Source organism: Mobula hypostoma, chromosome 3 (assembly GCF_963921235.1).
Source record: "Mobula hypostoma chromosome 3, sMobHyp1.1, whole genome shotgun sequence".
In the NCBI taxonomy this organism is placed as follows: domain Eukaryota; kingdom Metazoa; phylum Chordata; class Chondrichthyes; order Myliobatiformes; family Myliobatidae; genus Mobula; species Mobula hypostoma.
In genome coordinates, this window is record NC_086099.1 from 99,136,168 (window position 1) to 99,163,629 (window position 27,462).

At 40.9% G+C, this 27,462-nt stretch overlaps 1 protein-coding gene across 4 annotated transcripts in view; it reads left to right on the plus strand.

The window, feature by feature from the left end:
• The window catches only part of wdfy3 (WD repeat and FYVE domain containing 3), a 369,321-nt gene that overhangs the window by 148,389 nt on the left and 193,470 nt on the right, over positions 1–27,462 (plus strand). For all 4 annotated transcript variants that reach the window (XM_063043525.1, XM_063043526.1, XM_063043527.1 and 1 more), the window contains exons 3-8: positions 14,921–15,044; positions 17,379–17,488; positions 20,900–21,061; positions 23,828–24,020; positions 24,702–24,888; positions 26,663–26,829. In XM_063043525.1, coding sequence (XP_062899595.1) covers positions 14,921–15,044; positions 17,379–17,488; positions 20,900–21,061; positions 23,828–24,020; positions 24,702–24,888; positions 26,663–26,829 — 943 coding nt within the window. The remainder of the gene's footprint in view (positions 1–14,920; positions 15,045–17,378; positions 17,489–20,899; positions 21,062–23,827; positions 24,021–24,701; positions 24,889–26,662; positions 26,830–27,462) is intronic.

A 27,462-nucleotide genomic window follows, 5' to 3' on the forward strand; every position in this document is an offset into this window, starting at 1 on the left:
GAGACTATGAAGGGGTCAAAGGTTCATTTTATTATTGAAGTATGTATGCAGAATACAACTCTGAGATTTGTCTTTGAGGACGCTCAAAGTTAGAAGAATGAAAATTTTATCTATAATACTGAAGTTTGCAGATGGTCAAGTGATGTCTGACCACCTCAAGCAGGAGCATCAACCAGTTGTACGATCAAAATGAGAGCCAATATGTACATGCAACACACATCAAAGTTGCTGGTGAACGCAGCAGGCCAGGCAACATCTCTAGGAAGAGGTACAGTCGACGTTTCGGGCCGAGACCCTTCGTCAGGACTGACTGAAGGAAGAGCTAGTAAGAGATTTGAAAGTGGGAGCGGGAGGGGGAGATCTGAAATGATAGGAGAAGACAGGAGGGGGAGGGATGGAGCCAAGAGCTGGACAGGTGATTGGCAGAAAGGATATGAGAGGATCATGGGATAGGAGGCCCAGGGAGAAGGAAAATGGGGAGGGGGGAAAACCCAGAGGATGGGCAAGGTGTGTAGTCAGAGGGACAGAGGGAGAAAAAGGAGAGAGAAAGAATGTGTGTATATAAATAAATAACGGATGAGGTACGAGGAGGAGGTGGGGCATTAGCAGAAGTTAGAGAAGTCAATATTCATGCCATCAGGTTGGAAGCTACCCAGACGGAATATAAGGTGTTGTTCCTCCAACCTGAGTGTGGCTTCATCTTGACAGTAGAGGAGGCTGTGGATAGACATATCAGAATGGGAATGGGATGTGGAATTAAAATGTGTGGCCACTGGGAGTTCCTGCCTTCTCTGGCGGACAGAGCGTAGGTGTTCAGCAAAATGATCTCCCAGTCTGCGTTGGGTCTCGCCAATATATAAAAGGCCACATCGGGAGCACCGGACGCAGTATATCACCCCAGCCAACTCACAGGTGAAGTGTTGCCTCACCTGGAAGGACTGTCTGGGGCCCTGAATGGTGGTGAGTGAGGAAGTGTAAGGGCATGTGTAAGTGCCAGGAGGGAGATCGGTGGGGAGGGATGTGGGGGGGGACGAATGGACAAGGAGTCACGTAGGGAGCGATCCCTGCAGAAAGTGGGGGGGGCGGAGGGAAAGATGTGCTTAGTGGTGGGATCCAGTTGGAGGTTGCGGAAGTTACGGAGGATAATATGTTGGACCCAGAGGCTGGTGGGGTGGTAGGTGAGGACCAGGGGAACCTATTCCTAGTGGGGTGGCGGGAGGATGGAGTGAGAGCAGATGTGCGTGAAATGGGGGAGATGCGTTTGAGAGCAGAGTTGATGGTGGAGGAAGGGAACTCCCTTTCTTTAAAAAAGGAGGACATCTCCCTCGTTCTGGAATGAAAAGCCTCATTCTGAGAGCAGATGCGGCGGAGACGGAGGAATTGCGAGAAGGGGGTGGCATTTTTGCAAGAGACAGGGTGAGAAGAGGAATAGTCCAATAGTCCAGATAGCTGTGAGAGTCAGTAGGCTTTAGCAGACATCAGTAGATAAGCTGTCTCCAGAGATAGAGACAGAAAGATCTAGAAAGGGGAGGGAGGTGTCGGAAATGGACCAGGTAAACTTGAGGGCAGGGTGAAAGTTGGAGGCAAAGTTAATGAAGTCAACGAGCTCAGCATGCATGCAGGATGCAGTGCCAATGCAGTCGTCGATGTAGCGAAGGAAACGTGGGGTACAGATACCAGAATAGGTTTGGAACATAGATTGTTCCACAAAGCCGACAAAAAGGCAGGCATAGCTAGGACCCATACGGGTGCCCATAGCTACACCTTTAGTTTGGAGGAAGTGGGAGGAGCCAAAGGAGAAATTGTTAAGAGTAAGGACTAATCCACTTGACGGAGCAAAGTGGTGGTAGAGGGGAACTGATTAGGTCTGGAATCCAAAAAGAAGCAGAGAGCTTTGAGACCTTTCTGATGGGGGATGGAAGTATAAAGGGACTGGACATCCATGGTGAAAATAAAGCGGTGGGGGCTAGGGAACTTGAAATCATCGAAAAGTTTTAGAGCGTGAGAAGTGTCACTAACATAGGTAGGAAGGGATTGAACAAGGGGGGATAAAACCGTGTCGAGGTATGCAGAAATGAGTTTGGTGGGGCAGGAGCAAGCTGAGACGATAGGTCTGCCAGGACAGGCAGGTTTGTGGATCTTGGGTAGGAGGTAGAAACGGGAAGTGCGAGGTGTGGGAACTATAAGGTTGGTAGCAGTGGATGGGAGATCCCCTGAGCGGATAAAGTCGGTGATGGTGTGGGAGACAATGGCCTGGTGCTCCTTAGTGGGGTCACGATCGAGGGGTAAATAAGAGGAGGTATCCGCGAGTTGTCGCTGTGCCTCGGCAAAGTAGAGGTCAGTGCGCCAGACTACAACAGCACCCCCCTTATTGGCGGGTTTAATAGTAAGGTTAGGATTAGTGTGGAGGGAGTGGAGAGCAGAGCGTTCGGAAGGAGTAAGGTTGGAATGGGAACAAGGTGCGTTGAAGTCGAGACGGTTGATGTCCCATCGGCAGTTAGCAATAAAGAGATCCAGAGCAGGCAGAAGACCAGAGCGGGGTGTCCATGAAGAGGAGGAGAATAAGGGGTCATCGGTGGGGGTGGAAGAGTCCTTGCTGAAGAAGTAGGCTCGGAGACGGAGACAGCGGAAGAAGAGTTCCGCATCATGGCGAACACGGAACTCGCTGAGGTGTGGGCGAAGGGGGACAAACGTGAGGCCCTTACTGAGGACAGAGCGTTCTGCCTCAGACAGTTGAAGGTCGGATGGGATGGTAAAGACTCGGCACAGATGAGAGCTGAGTCAGAGCAGGAAGGCTGGGGGTATCAGTGGAGAGGGGAGGGTTGAGGTGAGAGGAAGATGGAGCCTCTGAGGGCCCAGGAGCTGACGGTGGGATCTGAGGGAGACAGGGTTGCAGAGTGGTGGTGGGGGAAGAGGAGACTGGAGTCACAATAGCAGCACATAAAGACCTGGCCTGGAGTTCAAGGCTGGAGTCGCAGTTGGTGGTTGTGCAATCGCTTTGAAGGTGTCCATGGTCATTACTGGAGTCCGGGTTTTGAATATGCCCTGGGGTGCTGGAGCCGGCGCGATCAATGGCAGGGGCTGCAATCTGAAGTTCATGCCTGCTAGCGTCAGGGCCAGCAGGCTCTGGGGTCTGCAGATGTAAGATCTTGCAATCTTTGCCTAACATGACAAAATCAAAAAAACGGTGATTGCAGGCATGGATCTGACGGAGGATGAAATAACCGTTAGGACCATTGCAGACGGCGAACAAAGTGTCCTGAAGGTGTGGAAGGGTCTGGGATAGGGACACCAAATACCTCCTCATAGCGGAGATAGTTGCCTTCAGAGCTTGATGGGAGAAGTGACGAGAGGCAGAGTCAATAAAATTTGAGTACCTGGGATCCTCAGAAGGTCCAAATTGAGAGGCCAATATGTACACAGTGGGTTCTGAATGAGATAGATATTTTATTGATCCCAAATAAAACTATACTGTCATCATAGTATTACAAGTGCACAGATATACAAATATTAGAAGAGAAGTAATAAAGAATAAAAAATAAGTTTCCTTAAACAGCCTAACGAGGGGTTCATCACTTCCCCAGCCATAAGTTGACTCATTAAAGAGAGTAATGACCAAGGCTATTAGATTTCCTTGCCATAGGTCAATATTTTCACCTTAATCCAAAAGAAATTTCTCAATGATTTTGGAAAGAAAAATACAATTAAACTATTTTAATATAGTGGAAACATTTGAGATAAATTGTGTAGTTGTATCTTTAATGTCATTATTCCATGATTTTGCTGTATGTTGACAGCCCAGATCATAATGGACTAATAGAATGATAGAATTAAAGATATTTACTTCATCCCATGTTAATGATCCTTTTAGAGGATTTTTATTTGCCAAGATAGGAGGTCTAAACTCCATTATTCTTCTTAGCTTCTGCTTTCAATACAATTATTTGTTGTCAGAACATTATTTTTAAACTAAGTGTTGGCAGACAGAGCTGGGGGCCAGAGTGGTTGTGATGCATCTGAGAATAACACAGTATAATCAGAACCTCCTCTCGCTAACACTCTACAGCAGGGGTTCTGAACCTGGAGTCCACAGACCCCCTAGTTAATGGCATAAAAACAGTTGGGAACCCCTTCTCTACAGCTTTGGCTTTGTACTTAGTGTTTGGTTGATTCATGTTCTTCATTCAACCATAGTTGAATGTAGCCAAATGAAATAGCAGTCACTTGGGGCCAAGGTACAAAACCATTACCAACGGCACATAACACAAATAGCACATATGATTACGATTTGGTGGGGTGGGGGAACAGTCCCTGAGGGACATGACTATAGAATTGATGGTGCTAAACTTGATATTTAATACGTTTTATTTATTAGGTTTGTTGGGGTCTCCCTACTTTCTGTCCAAGACCTCTTTCAGAGTCGATGCCACCAGAAGACATGGTACATCATTAAAGACCCCTCACACCCTCTCCATGAACTGTTTGTTCTTTTGCCATCAGGCAAACAATACAGGAACATCAAAACTAAAACCACAAGGCTACTAAAGAGCTTCCTCCCACAGGCAGTCAGACTGCTAAATAGCTCCACCTGACTCTGCTTTGGACACTTTTAACTTGCACTGGACACTTATAGCTGATTTTAACTGACATGTGGCTGTTGTGTTTTACTATTTATTGTTATGTTTATTATTTAGTGTTGCATTTGTTATGTTATGATTCCACTGCCCCTGAGAAACGCTGTCTCATTCTGCCCTGCAGAGCTGATGTATGGTTAGAATGATAATAAAGTTTTTTGAATCTTGAATCTTTGAAATTTATGTTGCATTTCCATTGCCAATCTGCATTATGGCCATCACAGCTAGTAATTTCTTAACTGCCTTTGATACAACTGTTGTTCCTAGTTTAGAATTGTTTGCAGATTTAGTACTTTAAATTTAGATCCTGCATCTGAGCATAAACAATATAAACTTAAACGTTGATTCAGTAAAGAGTTCTGAGATAAACACCAGGTGTTTATGACTTTAGCCAGCAAATATTATTTTCTATCCTGGCGAAATTTATGTTTATTGCAATGCTTGTTAAAGAATCCACTGTTGAGTTTAAGCAAATCCCTGTGTGTGAACTTCTTTTGTAGTTTTAAATTGAGCTAGCGGAAAGATTGTTTGATCTTAATTCATGGGGAAGAATAGGATGTATGATTCACTTAAAAACACACATAGACTTATGGGAAAGTACGTACTTAAATTGCATACGTGTGACTGCAAATGTTGGAGCCTGGAGAAAAAACTAAACTGCTGGAATAACTCAGTAGGTCAAGCAATGTCTATGGAGGTTAACAAAAAGGTGATGTTTTGAGTGGAAACTCCGCACCTAGGACTGAGATTGTAGAGGGAAGATGGGCGACATATAGGAATGAGAGGGAGAGTATACTGGAAGCTGGTAGATGGTAGGTGGAAGATAGGACGATTGGCAGATGGGTGGGGTTGGAGAGAGTATTGAGCAAGAGGCTACTAGACTATAGGTGGTAATATAAAAATGAACAAAAGCAACACATAAAATGTTGGAGGAACTCTGCACTTTGTGTGTTTTGCTTTGGATCTCAAGCATCTGTTGATCTTCTCATGTTTGTGAAAATAGCAGGCAGATGGAATCAGGTGGGTGGAGAGGGAGAAGGTGAAGGATAGATACAGAGGGTGGAGGTAATAGTTGGAACCAGTTAGGGAGGAATAATAGGCAGATTAAGGCAGTTCGGGGAGGCAGTAGCAATGGTTGGAACGTTTGAATAAGAAGCATAGGTAGATACAGTAGGTACATAAGAATCCACTGTTGAGCTGATGCAATCAGATGAGGGAGGGTGAGTTTTATAAGTAACAAGTGGGAGTTTTATAAGTAACAAGTGGGAGTTAAAGTAGGTTACCTGAAATTGGAAATTTCAGTGTTCATACAATTTTGCTGAAGGCTTCCTAAGTAAAATGTGAGGTACTATTCTTGTTTGCATTTGTGTTCACCATGGCAAATAGAAAAGGCTGAGACGACAGGTGAATATGAGAATATAGAAGAAGCCAAGCATAGACCAGACAACTGTTTTACAGAACATCAGCACTCTGCAAGGAACAGCCATCTTGACATTCTAGTTGCATGTTAGTTCCAGACTTAGATCTGTCAGTCCTTTTCTGTTCTCCACAATCACAATTCAAAGAGTGCATAGGATTTGAAAACTGCTGAGTTTATAAGGAATGTAAAATCAAACTACAAACCCCATTTCCAGAAATGGGATATCTTCCAAAATGCAATAAAAACAAAAATCTGTGATATGTTAATTCATGTGACCCTTTATTTAACTGACAAAAGTACGAAGAAAAGATTTTCAATAGTTTTACTGACCAACTTGATTGTATTTTGTAAACATACACAAATTTAGAATTTGATGGCTGCAACACACTCAACAAAAGTTGGGACAGAGTTAAAATAAGATTGAAAGGTGCACAGAATATTCAAGTAACACCAGTTTGGAAGACTCCGCGTTGAGCAGGCTAATTGGTAGCAGGTGAGGTATCATGACTGGGTATAAAAGTAGTGGCCATCAAAGGCTCAGTCTTTGCAAGCAAGGGTGGGTCGTGGCTCACCCCTTTGTGCCAACATTCATGAGAGAATTGTTAGTTCAAAAGGAACATTTCTCAACGCAAGTTTGCAGAGAATTTAGGTCTTTCAACATCTATAGTACATAATATTGTGAAAAGATTCAGAGAATTCAGAGACATCTCAGTGCGTAAAGGGCAAGGTTGGAAACCACTGTTGAATGCGCGTGATCTTCGAGCCCTCAGGCGGCGCTGCCTAAGAAACCGTCATACTACTGAGACAATTATAGCCACCTGGGCTCGGGAGTACTTCGGAAAGCCATTGTCACTCAACACAGTCTGTCGCTGCATCCAGAAATGCAACTTGAAACTATATTACGCAAAGAGGAAGCCATACATCAACTCTATGCAGAAACGCCGGCGAGTTCTCTGGGCCCGAGCTCATCTCAGATGGACCGAAAGACTGTGGAACTGTGTGCTGTGGTCAGATGAGTCCACATTTCAGCCAGTTTTCGGAAAAAACGGGCATCGAGTTCTCCGTGCCAAAGATGAAAACGACCATCCAGATTGTTATCAGCGAAAGGTGCAAAAGCCAGCATCTGTGATGGTTTGGGGGTGCATCAGTGCCCACGACATGGGTGAGTTTCATGTATGTGAAGGTACCATTGACTCAGGCGTACATTAGGATTTTAGAGAGACATATGTTGCCATCAAGGCGACGTCTCTTCCCGGGACGTCCATGCTTATTTCAGCAGGACAATGCCAGACCACATTCTGCACGGGCTACAACAGCGTGGCGTTGTAGACACAGAGTGCTTATGCTTGACTGGCCTGCTGCCAGTCCAGATCTATCTCCTATTGAAAATGTATGGCACATCATGAAGAGGAGAATCAGACAACGGAGACCACGGACTGTTGAGCAGCTGAAGTCTTATATCAAGCAAGAATGGACAAAATTTCCAATTGCAAATCTACTTCAATTAGTATCCTCAGTTCCAAAACAATTAAAAAGTGTTATTAAAAGGAAAGGTGATGTAACACAATGGTAAACATGCCTCTGTCCCAACTTTAGTTGAGTGTGTTGCAGCCATCAAATTCTAAATTTATGTATGTTTACAAAATGCAATTAAGTTAGTCAGTAAGACTATTGAAAATCTTTTCTTTGTACTTTTGTCAGTTAAATAAAGGTTCACGTGAATTAACATATCACAGATTTTTGTTTTTATTGCATTTTGGAAAATATCCCAACTTTTCTGGAAATGGGGTTTGTAGGTAATAAATTAATAGAGCTTTGACAGTGGCCAGTCCAGATATTGGAAGTTGGGAGAGGAGGGGACTTCAATCAGGTCCATTGACTGAGGATAAAAGGCAGTGGCAGCGTAATAGGCTTTGACCAGCGAACAATCGGAATCTGGGATTGATTAGCAAGAGCAAAGTAAAGGAAAGCGGGTAAGTGCAGCGGCCGTCGACGGAGTGATCTTGAGGCTTTAGCTCTTCGAGGCTTCAGTCAAAGAAAAGCAAAGCTCATGTTTTTTCATTCTCTTTATATCTGCTTAGCAAGGGACAGTAGGGATGACAAGCAGGATAGCGAAATGCTCCTCTTGTGGAATGTGGGAATGCAGGGAAACATCCAGTGTTTCTTACGACTTCTGGAGAGGTTCATTCAGCTATGACTTCTAACAAATCGCGTTGTGGAGTTGGAGCTGGAACTGAATTAACTCTGGATCATTCAGGAGGCTGAAGGAGTGATAGATAGGACATATAGAGAGGTAGTTACACCCAAGGTGCAGGACACAGATAACTGGGTAACATTCGGGAATGGGAAAGGTGATAAGGGACCAGTGCAGAGTACCCCTGTGGCTATATTCCTCAACACTTTGGATACTGATTGGGTGGGGGGGAGTTGGGGGAGCGGTGACCTAACAGTAGAGAGTCACAGTGGTCGGGTCTCTGGTGCTGAGTCTGCCTCTGAGACTCAGGAGGGAAGAGAGGGGAGAAGAGGCATGCTGTCATAATAGGGAATTCATTACTTAACGGAATGAACAGAAGGTTCTGTGGGCGAGAAGGAGATTTCCAGATGGTATGTTGCCTCTGGGGTGCCAGGGTTCGGGATATCTCAGATCAAGTCCTCAGCATTCTTAAGTGGGAGGGTGAACAGCCAGAAGTCGTGGTCCATGGAGGTACCAATGACATGAGTAGGGTGAGTGACAGGGTTCTGTATAGGGAGTTCAGGGAGTTACATGCTAACTTAAAGGGCAGGACCCTCCAGGGTTGTGATCTACCCATGCCACATGCTAGTGAACCTAGAACTAAGAAGATTATACAGTTTAATATGTGGCTAAGGTGTTGGTGTAGGAGAGGGCATAAGATTTTTGTGGGACCTGTACAGAAGGGACGGTTTGCACCTGAACTGGAGGGGGTCTAATAATCTGACCAGGAAGACTTGTTAATGTTGCATGGTGGGGTTTAAACTAGAGTTGCAGGGAGGAGGGAACCAGAGTGCCAGAACAATTGGTGGAGAGATTGTGGAGGCAGATGTTGTAAGACCTTAGACAAAGATAGGTATCAAAAGATTGAGCATGGAGTGATTAGTGTCCTGAGCTGCCTATATTTCAATACAAGAAATATTGTAGGAAAGGCACATTATAGTGCTGAAGATGAGGTAGCTGGTTTATAAACAGAGGGAAGGTGTAGTGAGGAGAGGCTGTTGATAGGGCAACATTGCAGTCAACAGGATGAGTTGCATCGTAAAGTGCGGACAAAGTCGAAGGGTGAATACAGGACTGAGGTACTTGTTCTATCTAATTGCATGCAGTATATGGAATAAGGTAGATGAACTTAATGTCCAAGGATACACATTGTATTGAAAGGACAGGCAGGAAGGCAGAGGGGGCAGTGTTGCTCTGTTGGTCAAAAAATAAAATCAAATTATTATAAAGAGGTGACAGGGATAGGGTTTGAAGGTGTTGAACTATTGTGGATAGAACTAAGGAACTGCAAGGGTAAAAAGACCCTGGTGAAAGTTGTATACAGACCCCCCTCACCCCACCAACAGTAGTAAGGATGTGGCCTACAAATTACAACAGGAGATGGAAAATGCATGCCAAAAGGTAATGTTGCAATAGTCATGGGGGACTTCAATATACTGGTAGATTGAGAAAATCAGGTTGCTGCTGGATTACAGGAGGAGGAGGAATTTCTAGAGTGCTTACGAGATATCTTTTTAGAGCAGCTTGTGGTTGAATCCACTAGAGAATCGGCTGTTCTGGATTGCCTGTTGTGTAATGAACCAGAATTGATTAGAGAACTTAAAGTAAAAGAACCCTTAGGGGCAAGTGATCATAATATAGTCGAATTCACCCTGGAATTTGAGAAGGAGAAGCTAAAGTCAGGTGATTTAGTATTACAGTGGAGTAAAGAGAATTACAGAAGAATGAGAGAGGAATTGACCTGAGTTGATTGGAAAAGTAAACAGGCAGGGATGACAGCAGAGCAGCACTGGCTGGAATCTTTTGGAAGCAACTCAGAAGGCATTGTATATATACATCCTAAAGAAGAAAAAGTATTCTAAAAAAAAGATGACACAGCAGTAGCTAACAAGAGAAGTCAAAGCCAACATAAAAGTCAAAGAGAGAGCATATAATAGCGCAAAAATTAATGGGAAGTTTGAGGATTAGGAAGCTTTCAGATACCAACAGAAGGCAACTAAAAAAGTCATTAAGAAGGTAAAAATGGAATACGAAAGTAAACTAGCCATAATATTAAAGAGGATACCAAAAGTTTCTTCAGATACATAAAGTGTAAACGAGAGGTGAGAGTGGACATTGAATCGCTGGAAAATGATGCTGGGGAGGGAGTAATGGGGGTCAAGGAAATGGCGGACAAACTAAATAAGTGTTTTGTATCAGTCTTCACTATGGAAGACACTAGCAGTATGGTGGAAGTTCCAGAGGTCAGGGGGCATGAAGTGTGTGAAGTTATTGTAACTAAAGAGAAGGTTCTTGGGAAACTGAAGGGTCTGAAGATAGATAAGTCACCTGGACTAGATGGTGTACACCCCAGAGTTCTAAAAGACATGGCTGAAGAGATTGTGGAGACATTAGCAATGATCTTTCAAGAATTACTAGATTCTTGAATGGTTCCACAAGACTGGAAAATTGCAATTGTCACTCCACTCTTCAAGAAGGAAGAGAGGCAGAAGCAAGGAACCTGTAGGCCTGTTAGTCTGACCTCAGTGGTTGCGAAGATGTTGGCGTTGATTATTAAGGTTGATGTCTCAGGGTACTTGGAGGCACATGATAAAATAGGCCATAGTCAACATGGTTTCCTCAAGGGACAGTCTTGTTTGACAAACCTGTTGGAATTCTTTAAAGAAATAGCAAGCAGGATAGACAATGGAAAAGCAGTTTATGTTGTGCATTTGGATTTTAGAAGGCCTTTGACATAGTGCCACACTTGAAGCTGCATAAAAAGCCACGAGCCCATGGTATTACAGGAAAGGTTCTAGCATGGATAAAGCAGTGGCTGATTGGCAGGAAGCAAAGGGTGGGAATAAAGGGAGCCTTTTCTGACTGGCTGCCAGTGACTAGTGGTATTCCACAGAGGTCTGGTTGGGACTGATACTTTTTATGTTATATGTCAATGACCTGGATGATGGAATTGATGATTTTGTTCCACAGTTTGTGGACAATACGAAGATAGTTGGAGGTGCAGGTAGTTTTGAGGAAGTAGAGAGGCTACAGAAGGGTATAGACAGGTTAGGAGAATGGGCAATGAAATGGCAGATGGAATACAGTGTTGGGAAGTGTATTGTCATGCACTGGTAGAAGGGTTGACCGTTTTCGAAATGGAGAGAAAATATGAAAAACTGAGGTGCAATGGATCTTCAGAGTCCTTGTGCAGGATTCCCTAAAGGTTAATTTTTCAGATTGAATCTGTGGTGTGGAAGACAAATGTGATTTTAGCAATCATTTCAAGAGGACTAGAATATAAAAGCAAGGAGGTAATGTTGAAACTTTATAAACTACAGGTGAGGCTCCTTTAGAGCCTTATGAGCAGGATTCGGTCCCTTATCTTAGAAAGGATGTGCTGAAACTGGAGAGGATTCAAAGGAGATTCATGAAGATGATTCTGGGATTGAATGACCTGTCATATGAGGACCATTTGATGGTTCTGGCCCTGTATTCACTAGAATTCAGAAGAATGAGGGGTGACCTCATTGAAACCTATTGATGGTGAAATGCCTTGATAGAGTGCATGTAGAGAGCTTTAAGACCAGAGGATACAGCCTCAGAATAGAGGGTCATCCTTTTTGAATGGAGATGAGGAGGAATTTCTTTAGCCAGAGAGTGGGGAATCTGTGGACTTGTTTGCCTCAGGCAGCTGTGGCAGTCTTTATGTATATTTAAGGCAGAAGCTGATAGTTTCTTGATTGGATAGGGCATGAAGGGATGTGGGGAGAAGTCAGGAGATTGGGGCTGAGAAAAAAAAAATCAATCGGTCATGGTGAAATGGTGGAGTGGAATTGATGGGCTAAATGGCCTAATTCTGCTGCTATATCTTACGGTAATTTTATAAATTCTGTAGGAATAAGGTCTACTTGAGTTTATAAGTTGCACAGGGATCAGGTTTAGATGAGTTTAAAAGGGCATTGGGAACTGTGGTCCTAGTAATTTTAAAAGGGGGGTGTGGGCTCACCAGGGCCTTGTGTGTTTTAAGGGGATGAGGGAAATGGGGATCCTTTGAGTTGAAAGGGAGTGTGGGAAATGGGCATCCAGTGAGTTGAAAGGGAGTGTGGGAAATGGGCGTCCAGTGAGTTGAAAGGGAGTGTGGGAAATGGGCATCCAGTGAGTTGAAAGGGAGTGTGGGAAATGGGCACACAGTAAGTTGAAAGGGAGTGTGGAAAATGGGCACACAGTGAGTTGAAAGGGCATGTGGGAAGTGGGCACACAGTGAGTTGAAAGGGAGTGTGGGAAATGGGCACACAGTGAGTGAAAGGGTGTGTGGGAAGTGGGCATCTAGTGAGTTGAAAGGGAGAGCGGGAAATGGGCATTCAGTGAGTTGAAAGGTAGTGTGGGAAATGGGCACACAGTGAGTGTGGATAATTTGCACACAGTCAGTTGAAAGGGAGTGTGGGAAATGGGCATCCAATGAGTTGAAAGGGAGTGTGGGTAATGGGTACACAGTAAGTTGAAAGGGAGTGTGGGAAATGGGCACACTGAGTTGAAAGGGAGTGTGGGTAATGGGCACACAGTGAGTGTGGATAATTTGCACACAGTCAGTTGAAAGGGAGTGTGGGAAATGGGCATCCAATGAGTTGAAAGGCAGTGTGGGTAATGGGTACACAGTGAGTTGAAAGGGAGTGTGGGAAATGGGCACACTGAGTTGAAAGGGAGTGTGGGTAATGGGCACACAGTGAGTTGAAAGGCAGTGTGGGTAATGGGTACACAGTGAGTTGAAAGGGAGTGTGGGAAATGGGCACACTGAGTTGAAAGGGAGTGTGGGTAATGGGCACACAGTGAGTTGAAAGGGAGTGTGGAAAATGGGCACACAGTGAGTTGAAAGGGAGGGTGGGAAATGGAGATCCCAGTTAGTGTAAGTATGAGAAATGGTGGCATGTTGAGTTTGATGAGAAACCTGCAAATGGGGCCATTATAATTTTAAAGCAAATATGAGAAGTGGATCCATGGAGGACTTGCATTTAAGGGAAGTATTGGAATTGGGGACACCAATGTGTGGGGGGGGGAGAAAAAGTATCGGAAATGGGGTTCAGAGAGCCAGATGCTGAACTGTTTTTCAAAACAATTGAAAAGTGAATTATTGGACTTTTCCTCTATTCAATTTTTACTATTATTATAATTGGAATGTCATCCACTTTGGAATGAAAATAGATAATCAGATTATGATTGATACAGTGAAAGATTGTAGCATGCTGTTGTGCAGAGGGATTTGGAGTGCTGATGTTTGAATTGCAAAAGTTTGCTTTGCGTTTACAAAAGGCTATCAAGAAGGCGAATGGAATCATGCCTTCATTGCTCGAGGGTCTGAATTTTGGAGCAGGGATGTTATGCTGCAACTGTGCAGGATACTGGTGAGGTCTTACCTAGAGTACTGCATAAATTTCTGGTTTCCTTACTTGAGAAAAGATGTACTGGCTTTGGAGGCAGTGTAGAAGAGGTTTATGGCTTGATTCTGGAGATAAGGGGTGGTAAGCCTCTGAGAAGAGATTGTGTTGTCTGGGTCTGTACTTGATGGAATTCAAAAAGATAAGAGGGAATCTTAACAAATTCACTTCGACAGGCTGGCTAAACGGGACCTCATACCCCGGTGAGATAGGGACATGCCTGTTCTAGCATGCAAAATCTGCTCCAGCGGACTGGGTGAATGAGATCTTCAGTAAGATCCAATGGCCAGGAAGGCGCTGCTGCAGTGCTCTGTGGATAGCAAAGGGTATGACTGGGCACAGAAGATATTATAGTCTCCAGTGCAAAGGAAGACCCAGTTTGTGACGCTTGTTCGTACCACTGGACTTGAACTTCTGAGGCCGAGAGATTAGTACAATTGCAATGGCCTTTTCACTTTAAAAACTCTCCCTCACAGGTCTTCTGTCATCGCTGGATATGATGGACAACTACCATATGAGACACAGATTTTTTGCGTGGTAGGGAAGTTAAGGGTTAACCAAATCAGTCATGATCTTATGAATAGCAAATCAGGCTCGATGGACCAGATGGTCTGCTACTTTTCCTATTTATTTTCTTGTGGAACATTCAACAGCTTTTGCCATTGTATTACGGGAATATGCAACAACTTCCAGAAATTGTACATGTTCAGTTAAACATGGGATCTACAAATTGCTGTCAGTAGTTTCCTGCTTTATCATTGTATGTGCTGTTCAGTAAACATCTCCAGCATCAGCTTTGGGGATCAGTGTGTTGGTCATACCTTATTAGGAACTTATTAGGATTATTATTAGGATATTTAGGAACAAATCTGGATTGTTGAGGCTATGTATGTAAAAATTCTGTGACCCAGGACAATAGGTTGTCATTTTTATTCAGAAAGCTGTTCGCAGTTTGTGCTTGTTATTCCCTGAATGTTATATCTGAGAATTTTTTGACTTCAGCCTAATTGATGGCATAACTTTTGAGGGGTGTTAGAGATCCCTATACCTGTTCTTGAGAATTATCAAAATCCTGAAAGATATAATCCTTGCTACAGGGAACACCAAATGTATTGGAGCAGGCTTTTAAGATTAGAAGTATTTTGCCACTGTCCATAAAATATAGGCTTTATCTTACATTGGTGAAATTTGCACTTTCCTTCCCCCACCCCTCTTTCAGGTATTTGGAAATGCTCCCTCCAGCACTATGACTGAGAAATTTTCAGATCTGTTGCAATTTGCTGCCCAGGTGTCGCGCTTGATGGTGACAGAAATCAGAAGAAGAGCCTCAAACAAATCTACAGGTAAGCGATACATGGGTTTAGTTGAAAGCTACCATTTGAAAGTCTTGTAGTGTTTGGAGCTGAACAGAGAACAAACGATAAGACCATAAGATATAGGAGCAGAAGTAGGTCATTTGGCCCATCGTGTCTTCTCCACCTTTTCATCGTGGCTGATCCATTTCCTTCTCAGCCTCAATCTTCTGCCTTCTCCTCATATCCCTTCATGCCCGGACTAATCAAGAATCTATCAACCTCTGCCTATAATGATATATATATAAAAAATATTATACATACATACACACACATAGATACAAAAGTAATTCAGTCAGGAACTATCATATTTTAATGTCAACCTTTCAACTCTTCTCATCCTTATCTCTGCTGAATCCTGAGTTTGTCCTTTGATTGTTCTATTTATAATTTACAATTTATTAATCTTACTATATTATATAATGAAATAGAGACTTTCATTATAACTTCAGGTTTGAAAATTTGGAGCCCTAGTTCTTGACTTCGAGTTTGATGGGCTCACACAACTCGTCAATGTACTTGCCATTCAAATTTGTCCATTTCTTCTATTTTTGTCATTGCTGTCTTTAACTAGTGCTGCTTGATATGCCATTGCATGCAAATCTTCACCAATATTGAAGCCTTGCTCCAGGTCAGTAGATACTCAAGATTCTTATCCTACTTCACTTAAAAAATTCCTTCTTTCTACCTATCTATAACCATATTTTAATAATTCCCCATGAATTACTTTTGATAAGATTGACACTAGGTTGAAATCCATTTAATTGGGTCCTGCTTAAAAAAATTGCAGCTCTTTAATTTCTAGACCTAGATTTGATAAGCCCGTGTGCCAGAAAGAATGAATTATGGATGGCTACTGTATCAATTATTTCTGTTTGAAATTTTGTTGTCTTGTTTCACAAAAGCTGAAGATATTTATGTAATTTAAATTGATGATTGTTGTGTCAAGTTGCTGCTGTTTTCTGCATACCAAAATGTAAGATATGCAGGATAAAATATTCAATTAAAAGAAATAATGAAAAATGAAGACTTAAAATTGATTGATGTTATCCACTGCCTTGTCTGAAAATTGTCCATTGACCACCATCCATTGTTCTTTGTCAGTAAGTCATAACAATTCTTTCACTTTCATTTTATTTCTGTGCTTTTGACATCTTATAAAGCCAATGTGGTACTTTGCTAAATGCCTTTTAAGGTCCATTTACACAAGTTCGACTCAGCGGCCACTTTTTTAGGTATACCTGTATACCTCGTTAATGCCAATATCTAACCAGCCAATCATATGGCAGTGACTTGGTGCATAAAAGTATGCAGATATGGTCAAGAGGTTCAGTTCAAACCAAAAATCAAAATGGGAAAAAATGTGATTTAAGTGACTTTGACCGTGGAGTGATTAGTGCCAGAAAGGGTGTCTTGAGTATCTCAGAAACTGCTCATCTGGTGATTTTCATGCACAATAGCTTCTAAGTTTATGGAGAATGGTGTAAGAAATAACATGAATTCAGTGAGCAGCTGTTCTGTGGACGAAAGCACCTTGTTAATGAGGGTGGCCGAATGGCCAGACTGGTTTAAACTGACAGGAAGTTAACAAAAACTCAGATAACCATGCATTACAGCAGTGCTGTACAGAAGAGCATCTCTGAACACCATGTCGAACCTTGAGGTGAATGGGCTACAGCAGCAGAACACTTTGCCTTTAGTGACCAAAGATGTATTCAGTAATATTCTTTAAATCCTTTCCATTTTTACCTTCTCATATATGAAGTGTTTTTAATGCAGCCTACACTATTCCCTTCCTTCATAAAGATGGCTGGAGTGTGCTCACTTAACATTTTACCACGTGTTTTTCTTGCTTTGAAGATTTTTTTTCTTGGAAATTGTACAGGCTTTCCCAAATGCTTACTTGCACTTTGTTTCTGAAGTGTTTCAAAGATCAGTTTAGTGTTGCTTGCTACTGCTTTCGTATAGGCACTTTTAAACTTCTTAATCAACTTGGCTATTCTTTTTTCTGTTTCTCATGATTTTCCTGAATGTTAACTGAATCTTGATGCTGATAGGTGTCGTATTCAGTTTCGATAAATTTGTATAGGGTAGCTATTTGTCTCACTTTTCCATTGTAAAACTCTTGGGGAAGTTTGTTCATTCATAGAATATGTATTTGTGATGTTCCGTGGCATTGAGTACCAACTTTTATTTTTCAATGTCTATTACTATCAAATAATGAAACGTGCACTATTTTATGACAGCAGGAACACGTTCCGTGGCATTTCTAGTTATTAGCACAATGATTAGTTATGTCTACTTATAATTTCCTTCTGTCAACAGAGGCAGCTAGTCGTGCCATTGTCCAGTTTTTGGAAATTAATCAAAGTGAAGAATCGAGTAGAGGATGGATGCTTCTCACTACAATCAACTTATTGGCGTCATCAGGACAGGTTATTTTACACTTAACAGATAGCATGCAATAGAGCTTAAACACGAGATTCCTGGGATAGCTGGGACCTTCTCTCCCACTTTTCTCAATTCCTTCTCTCCCTCCGCCCCCTCTCCACCCATCACTTTCTGTTCCCATTCATAAAATGTGCCAGTTTTCCTCAGTTAAAACGAGTGCCATAAAAAGAATCACTGGTGACCTGACTCTGCAGTTTACTTTGAATTGGAAATTGGCGATGTTATTGCAGTGTAGCTGACTCTGACTGAAGGCCAAAACTTGAAGTATTGGACTGCCTATTTGGGCCTGTCCTTGGTGCTCACCTGCCAGTGGTCGCAACCCCAGTACCCATCCTGCCTTCCAGACCTGCAGTTGAGCTCTTATTCATGATTAGCTCCGGGCACAAATAAACTGGTAGGTGAAGATCTGTCAATATCTGACACTGGCTATGTTATTGGTGAACAAGATTGCAACTATATAAACTATAAAATAATTTGTAAATTAATCTGTTGTTGCAGTTTCAAAGAGTTCTAAAGAATTTGTATAAGCATGCTAGACTGTACTGTTCTTGGAAATGTTATCCTTACATTGTTGCCCTCACAGATTTGCTCTTGTTATAAACTACATGTGTGAACTTAAGTGTGCACAGGGAGAAAATGTGGTTTTGTGAATATGACAAGAAAAGAAATGTTTATCCTCTAAGAGCCAAAGGGAAATACTTGGCAGTTTTTCTATTTACAGAAAAACCATCAAAAGACTCTTAGGTGTCAAAGTGAAAACAGATCTCTATAATGTGATCTAAATTAATTACAAATACAAAAGACAAAATAATTGATTGCATAAGTATTCACTCCACTTTTAATATGACACACCAAATGATCACTGGTGTAGCCAAATGGTTTTAGAAGTCACATAATTAGTTCTGGTGTTCTAGCTGTACATAAACCTGTGTGCCGTCAAGGTGTTTCAATTGATTGTAGTAAAAATGCATCTGTATCTGGAAGGTCCAACTGCTGGTGAGTCAATATCCTGGCCAAAATTGCACCATGAAGACAAAAGAGCACTCGGAGCAACTCTGTGAAAAGGTTATTGAAAAGTACAAGTCAGATGGGTACAAGAAAATTTCCAAGTCACTGAATATCCCTTGGAGTACAGTTAAGTCAATCATCAAGAAATGAAAAGCATATGGCACAGCTGCAAATCTACCTAGAACAGCCCGTCCTCAAAAACTGAGTGACAGTGTAAGAGGGGGACTAGTGAGGGAGGCTACCAAGAGACCTTTGACCGCTCTGGAGGAGTTACAAGCTTCAGTGGCTGAGATGGGAGAGACTGCACATACAACAACTGTTGCCTGGGTGCTTCACTGGTCACAGCTTTATGGGAGAGTGGCAAAGAGAAAGGCATGATAAAAATAAAACTCAGATGAAATTTTTGCTACAGTTTGCCAGAAGGCATGTGGGGGACTCTTAAAGTCAGCTGGAAGAAGGTTCTGTAGTCTGATGAAATCAAAATTGAGCTTTTTGACCATCAGGCTAAACGCTATGTTTGGCATAAGTCAAACATTGCCCATCATCAAAAATACACCATCCCTACTGTGAAGCATAGTGGTGGCTGCAGCATGCTATGGGGTTGCTTCACTGCAGCAGGGCCTGGAAGTACTTGTGAAGGTGGGGAGTAAAATGAATGCAGCAAAATATAGGGAAATCCTGATGCAGTCTGCAAGAGAACTGAGAGATTTGTTTTCCAGCAAGACAATGAGCCTAAACATAAAGCCAAAGCTATACAAGAATAGCTTAAAAACAACAAAGCTGATGTTCTGGAGTGGCCAAGTCAGAGTCCAGATCTCAATTCAATTGAGAAATTGTGGATGGACTTGAAAAGGGCTGTTCACTCATGATATCCATGCAATCTGACTGAGCTTAAGCAGTTTTGTAAAGAAGAATGGGGGAAAATTGCAGTGTTCAGATGTGCAAAGCTGATTACACCTATCCACACAGACTCAAGACTGTAATTGCTGCAAAAGGTGCATCTAGTAAATACTGACTTGAAGGGGGTAAATATTCATGCAATCAATTATTTTGTGCTTTATATTGGTAATTAATTTAAATCATTTTGTAGAGATCTGGTTTCACTTTGACACAAAAGAACCTTTTTCTGTTGATCAGTGTCAAAAAAGCCAAATTAAATCCACTGTGATTCAATGTAGTAAATCAATAAAACATGAAAACTTCCAAGGGAGAGTGAATACTTTTTATAGGCACTGTACATTAACCCTTTCATTCCTGGGATAATTTTCATTAGCCTCTTCTGGACCCTCCAATGCCAACACATACTTTCTCGGATAAGAGGCCTAAAACTGTTCTCAATACTCCAAGTACAGTCTGACCAATGACTTGTCAATCCTCAGCGTTGTAACTTTGTTTTTTGTATGCTAGTCCTCTTGAAATGAGTGCTAACATTACATTTGCCTTCCTTAACATCTGCAAATTAACCTTTGGGGAATCAAAATCCTTGTGTTGTTTCATTGACTTGTAGTATTAATACAGTTTCTCTCCATAACAATAGTACTTGACTTGAGAAGTTCTAGTAATCTTGTTTTTTTTATTGAAGATTTACATCAATTTTGTTTGCATTAGGGTTAGGGTTTTGGGCACTGGATTTTGGGGAAGCGAAAGAGCTGATTCATCTTTACCTTCCTGGGCAGGTACTTTGTGAAGAAGTGGGTGTGGCAGGAATCATTTTGCACATAAGAAGCCTTTAACACACTTACATACTTTTGTGGGCAGGTACTGTGTGAAGAAGTGTGTGTGGCAGGAATCATTTTATACATAAGGAGCCTTTTACACACTGGAGCTCCAGTTAGCATGCTCCATTTCTCATACACCCTTTGATCTTTCTGGGTTCACTGGAAAATTCATTATTCTACCGTGTAACATTTTTCGAAAATTAAAGATGTATTCTGTTAATAGGAATGATATCCAAAAGCCTCATCTGCAAATCCAGCACCAACAAAGTGCTAAGCATACCAGATTAATAGAGTTTTTAGTTGCATCATTTGTTTAGTACATAACGATAGAGGATATTTTTTCTTTGCCTCTACTTTCAGCAACTAGTACTAGAACTGTCATTCTAGTGCAATTCTTAACCAATATAATGTTTAGGTTTTTATAGCTAAAGCTTGCTTTTGAGAAATGTTAATGTGGTCAATGAGATTGCTTGTCGTGAGTAATTAGCAATAGACAGTTGATCCATGTAGGGTTTCCCAGACAAAGGAAATTTTACCTTTTAGAGGATATTTATTTGATAGGGAAGTTGTTTTTGAAAGTGTGTTTGAATCTGCTATAACAGAAGATACAGTTAGGGGATCAGAATGCTCTTAAAAATAGCTTGTTTTTCTTTCTTTCCTACAAAACAGAAAACTGTGGACTACATGACAACAATGTCCCTCCCTTCCACACTGGTTAAATGCCTCTACCTGTTCTTTGATCTTCCTCATGTACCTGATGTACCAGGAGGAGCACAGACAGAACTACCATTGAGTGAACGACGGGCACTGTTGCAAAAAGTATTTGTGCAGGTGAAATGTTATTTTATGTTTGAACCTACTTGCCATTTTCCTGAGTTTCTTTCATGTCATATGCAGTTCATTCCATCACTACTCCACTTCAACCAGAGGATGTGCACTCTTTTTTAAAAAAATATATATACTCTCCTTCCCAAACCAATGACAGTGCTACTAAGAAAGATAAGGATTGCAGAAACATATGAGCACTGCTGCCTATGTAAAACATATTCTGCCTGACTTGGAAATATAGTGGATTCTGGTTAATTGGGCCATTGAATTAATCTGGCCAGCCACTTATTTGGGACAACTGTTAAAGAACAAAAACCTAATTGAGAAAATAGCCAGAATTCTCTTCCTTTATTTGGGACACTATGCTGCTTAATTGGGCAGGAGACTGTTGGTGTATAGTTTCTAACCAACATTTTTCGCGTGCACTTACATGGCCGTTAGACGCAACACCGTGCATTGAGTGAACAGTTTTTAAATAGTCTCAGCTGTATGTGTTTGTGGTAAGAAGCAGCAATTTTTGTCATTGATAGTTGGCGAGTGAGACAGTTCAGAACTGTTTTGTTCACTGCAGTTTTGAGCATTCAGGCTTGGTGATGTCAGAAATGGCCGGGAGTGAAAATGAAACTATTTCACTACTTCAAGTTAGAAACTGTTAAGAATTTGAAGGTATCATATTCTTTGTAGTTTCTACTTTGATGTAATATATTGAATGTTGCAATGAAAATGAAGATTTGGAGGATGCAATTGTCGACAGCATTGCATGAAGGCTGTCCATTATCTGCAGACACTAGGTGTCTGCACTGACTTCCTTCATTTACAATGAAAAAAACACAATGCAGATAAATTCCTCTGTCGTTAAGTATTAGGAGCTAATATACAGTTTTATGGTCCTACAGTAGAATTAGTGGTGTTCTAATTAGTTCAGTATTTCATTTAAATACATAATTTATAACTCAGTTTGTCTTTTTTTTTATACTTTGTTAACTATATTCATGATTCTTCAGCTAATTGGGGCAACGCTTAATCACACCAAAATACTGGTCCCGATGTATCCCATTTAACTGGAATCTCCTGTGTATTGTTTTGGTTGGGCTTAGTGTAAATATAACTTTCTGCATAGTAACATGGTTTTGAGTACTGTTTCCAGAAGAACTGAAGCAGTTCAACAAATGGCTCATTGTTGACCAGCTCAAAAGGAGTGGGCAATAACTGGTGGCCTTGCCTGTTGTGTTTACATGCTGTAAATGAATTAGCTTAAAGTAGCAGCTCTCTTAGTGCAAATGATCACTGTTTTTATTCATCATTCAGTGAACTGAATTGAATAATAACAGTGGACAGCAAAGATTTTGTTTCCTGAATAGTTCTGGGTGCATCTTGTGCATTTTGGGTTGCTGATCATGAAAATCGCCATGGCATTTCCCTATTACACACCATTTTTTAGAAATTGTTTGTATTTGTTGTTTCAAATCATAATTTAAGTCAATTAAAATGTTGCCCACTATGTAAGCTGAAAAGGTTTCTATCTTATCCAGGCATTCCTGGGCATGATTAAGCAGGGCAGATGCTGCATGACAAGACAGGTTTTAGAAACATAGAAAACCTACAGCACAATACAGGGCCTTTGGCCCACAAAGCTGTGCCAAACATGTCCTTACCTGAGAAATTACCTAGGGTTACCCATAGCCTTCTATTTTTCTGAGCTCCATATACCTGTCCAGGAGAGAATTTAACGAAGATTAACGAAAATGATTCCGTGATTGAAAGGCTTGTCATATGAAACTTGTTTGATACCTCTAGGCCTGTAATTACCAGAATTCAGAAATATCAGGGGTGACCTCATTGAAACCTCTCAAATGTTGAGAGGCCTTGATGTCAAGAGATGTTTGCTATCTGGGGGTGGGAGGGAAGGGAGGTTGAGAAAGAGTCTAAGATCAGAGGACACTGCCTCAGCGTAGAGGGGCATCCTTTTAGAAAGGGGATGAGAAGGAATTTCTTTAGCCAGAGGGTGGTGAATCTGTAATTCTCATTGCCACAGACAGCTGTGGAGGACATAATTGTAATATATTTAAGGCAGAAGTTTATAGATTCTTGATTAGTCAATGTGCCAAATGGTCTAATTCTGCTCCTGTATCTTGTGGCCATATGATATCCATATCTGATACTGATATGGATTTTGAACCCTTTGTATCAATTGAGCCTCATCTGGTAACTCAATCTGAGTTAAATGACCTGGTCAGAGAACTTGGGTTTGTCAAAGGGAAATGCAGATTTTAGGACTGCAAGGATGGAATCTGCTGTCACCAGGCACAAAGGTTTCTGTGAACTATTTTGATATTTGAGTCAGATGTTTCCCAGAATAACTGATGCCAAGATTAAGAAAGGCATTTTTGGTTTGTCTTCGAATCAAAAGGTCTTCAATGACAGGCAATACGAAGAACTTGTGGGACCAGAGAAAAACGCATTGAAGACATTCAACAATGTTGAAAGTTTTCTTGGCGACTACACGCAACTGGTTGACAACATGCGTCAAGCATACAAAACCATGAAGTACAACATGTTCTAATCATATTTGGAATTTCTTTTTGAATCTGGTATTTTTAAAGGAATATGTTAGTGTTTTTAAGTGATACCATGGTTACATCGATAGGATGCATTACTAGATTCATTTTTGTCATGTGACTCAACTATGAAGGTTGCCAAGTTCGCAAGCACATAAAATAAATGCAGTCATAGAATTTGGCAACACAGATGTGATTCTTTGTTTGATAGATCTTGGTGAAACTCTGCAACTGCGTGTCACCAGCAGAAGAACTTGCCCAAAAAGATGACCTACAGCTACTGTTCAGTGCTATTACCTCCTGGTGTCCTCCCCACAATATCCTTTGGAGAAAGAGTGCAGGCGAGGTGCTAATGACCATATCTCGCCATGGTCTTAGTCTCAATGTGATCAAATATATTCATGGTAGGTACCTGCAATATCATTTCATTTGTATTTTTATATCCAAAGAAGAATGTGAACTATAATTCAATTTCAGTTCTAATTCCATTAAATTTGTTTGTTGTCACATGTACTGGGATATGGTGAAAAGGTTTTGTTTTGTATGTTAGCCAGATGCCTGCCATAAGTTGTAAAAGGAAAACAGAATGCAGAACTTAAGTGTTGCAGTTACAGATATACAGGCAATAGTGAGGTAAATTGGAAGTTCAAGATTTAATCTTTCAGTATATGAGGCCTTTTGAAGAGTTGTGTTTGAACCTGGTGGTTGGAGTTTTTATCCTCATATCAGTGGGAGAGGGGTGATGGGAGAATGACCAGGGTGGAAGAGAACCTTGATTATATTTTTTGCTTTCCTGATTAAGTTCTGATATTTATATCTTTTACCTAACTTAAAATTATACTTGTCAGCTGGGGCCAATATTTTTAAAGATTATCTCCAATAAGTAGTAAAGCAGGTTCAAAATATTCTGTGGTAAAAACAGTGTACCTTATTTTGCATTGGACAAATTATTTTTGAAGAACCTGCATGAAGTGATCAAGGAAAATTGTTCTTTTTTCCCTCATTTGTTTGGAAGAATAAAATATCAGTTGAATTTATCCCAACAACTTTCCAAAATGTTAATACTCTGTTATTTTTGTATATAGAGAAAGAATGTGTAGCCACATGTATCCAGAATATGCAGCAATCAGAAGACCTTTTACCCTTGGAAGTTGTTGAAATGTTTGCTGGGCTGTCCTGCTTTCTTAAAGACTCCAGTGATATATCACAAGTTCTATTGGATGATTTTCGGTCTTGCCAAGGTTACCAGTTTCTCTGTGATCTTCTGCTCAAGTAAGTGTACAGCAGATTTATGGTTATTAAAGCAAAATTCTGTGTACTAAATTGAATAATCTGACCCAGGGCCCCAATGAGTGGAAAGGGAGTGTGGAAACTAGAACTCCAGTGGGTGGATTGAAAGGGTGGGAACAGGTGACCTAATGAAAGGAAATGAAGTGGAAGCAGCAGGACCGTGGTGAATGGGAACGTTGCATGGGAACTGGGCCCCAGAAAAGGACTAGGATCAGCACTTCAGTGGGCAAAAAGGGAGTACAGCCGCATCACCTTGTGAGTCTGATGCCAAGCCATTGGGATTTCTGAATGGTAGGATAGCGGATTATTGGAAGTTTTTGTTTTACAATGTGCTGGAAATACTCAGCAGTTTGTGGAACATCACTAATGGGGTACATTTTCTTAAATACAGTATGTAATAATTTGCTTCATCAATTAGATTGAAGATCATTGACTTGAAATATTATCAACTTTCTTCACTGATGCTGCCCGCATTGCTGAGTATTTTCCATATATTTTCTACAAAAGAAAATTTATTTTGTTTTTTGTTATCCTCTGTTTCATGGTCAATATGTGCAGTTTAATGTAGATCTGATGGTATATTGTGAATACTACAGTAATGCTCCTGCTTTACTATCTAATAGCATCTAATTTCAATTAGGGTGTAAAACACATTTGTCTTCCTGTGCTTTCAGTTGGGTTGGCATAGTTTTAAGAGGAATAAATAAAATTGTATCAGATCTTGGTTGTGAAGATTTTCTGAGTGTATGTGTACCTTGAGGAGATGATGGTTCATTTAGTTTCATTTTTTAAAATTATGGAATGTATAACACTGGGTTAGAAACCTGCTGTCAGTTATTTGCGCAAATTGTGAATCATGGTCGTGTTTGTGCATTGAATTCCCTCCCCAAAGATTTTTATCGTACAGAATTGTAAAATATTGCAGTGACTAAATTAAACCTACACACATTGAAGAGATTAAATTTATTTCAGATTGATTTTAGTTCAGAAATGAAAAAGCAGCCCAGTCTGTTTTTATTAAAAGCACTGTTTGCACAATATAAAATTGTTTTTCACTGCACTGTATTGGCACTTTTAAGTGTACACTAAGTAAAACCTAGCAGTGAATGAAGGTGAAATAATTTGGCAGGAATCAGTCCTACGCCTTGTTTTTTCGCTATTGTCACATCACCAATATTTTTTTGGATGTCACGATTTTGCCAGGGCATTTGTGTTGAACCCAATTTAGTACTTAAATCTTTTAATGCTAATCACTGAGTAAACAGTTACTCTTCTCTTATTATTCATCTGTTGTAGCCTACTGTGTGAAGCTGTAGTGTTGAGTGTAACTTTATGACTGTCAGTGTTCAATTTGGCAGTAAACACAGAGTTTTTGTTATTAACATTGTCCTGAAATTTCCATTATACTACCTGTTCTTCACAGCCATTGGTCATCTCCTTGCAGGACCTGTTTTCATTTGCAATAAGTTCCCTGGTCCAAACTTCTGGGGAGCACTTTGCTCAAATCAGGGATCAACAGGAGCCTCAACAATCAGCTGCTCTACTGAAATAACTAAGCAACTTCCACCTCCCTCTGTATGTCCATATGCTGTCAAAATCCTCCCTTACTATATGCTGAAGACTAAATTGGGGCTGTTCCTCATTATAATTTTTCAAATTGGAGGTGATTTGTAGAAAGAAGACTCTGCAGTTAGTTTTAATTATGTTTTGCAAATAATTGATGTTTTCAACTTATTTCTATACATGCAAATTTTAGATTGGAGCAAACAAAAGAGCCTGATGCTAAAGAAGCATTAAAAGACTTGGTACACTTGGTGACTTCGTTGACAACCTACGGAATCAATGAATTAAGACCCACAGGCATAAGTAGTGGAGCACCTTTCCTTCTGCCAGGATTTGCAGTACCACAACCTTCTGGCAAAGGTAATACAATGAATTCTTTGTCAATATTTATTTAAAGTGTAGAATTATCATAAATTTCCTGCAAGGAAGTTTTAATTTCTTGAAAATGTAACATGGTGACCTAATTCATGTCAACACTCCATTTTGATGCACATGATCATTTCTGTTGCAATCATTATCACTAGATAAGTTTTGATAATGAAGTTTTAATGTTGATCAGGTGTCTTGAAATATATTTAAATGTAACTTTGCTTCTGTGGTGTTGGTTACAATACTAAACAAATTTGGAATTTTAATTCTTTTATTATTTTCACGTACTGAAATACAGTGAAAAGCTTGTCTTGCACACTTCATACAGACCAAATCATTAAACAGTGCTTTGTGATAGAACAAGGTAAAACAAAAGCAATGCCCAATAAAGTGTGACAGTGACAGAGAAGGTCCTGTGCAGGTAAGTACTAGGGTAAGAGGCTAAGGCTTCATCTCATCATAATACGGAACTGTTTAATAACTTATATTAACAATGTGGGTGTTGACCTTGAGGCTGGCAGTATGTGTTTTCAGGCTTCTGTATCTATCCAATGAAAGAGGGAAGAAATGTCTGAGTAGGTTGGGTCTGACTATGCTGGCTGCTTTACTAAGGCAGTGAAAAAA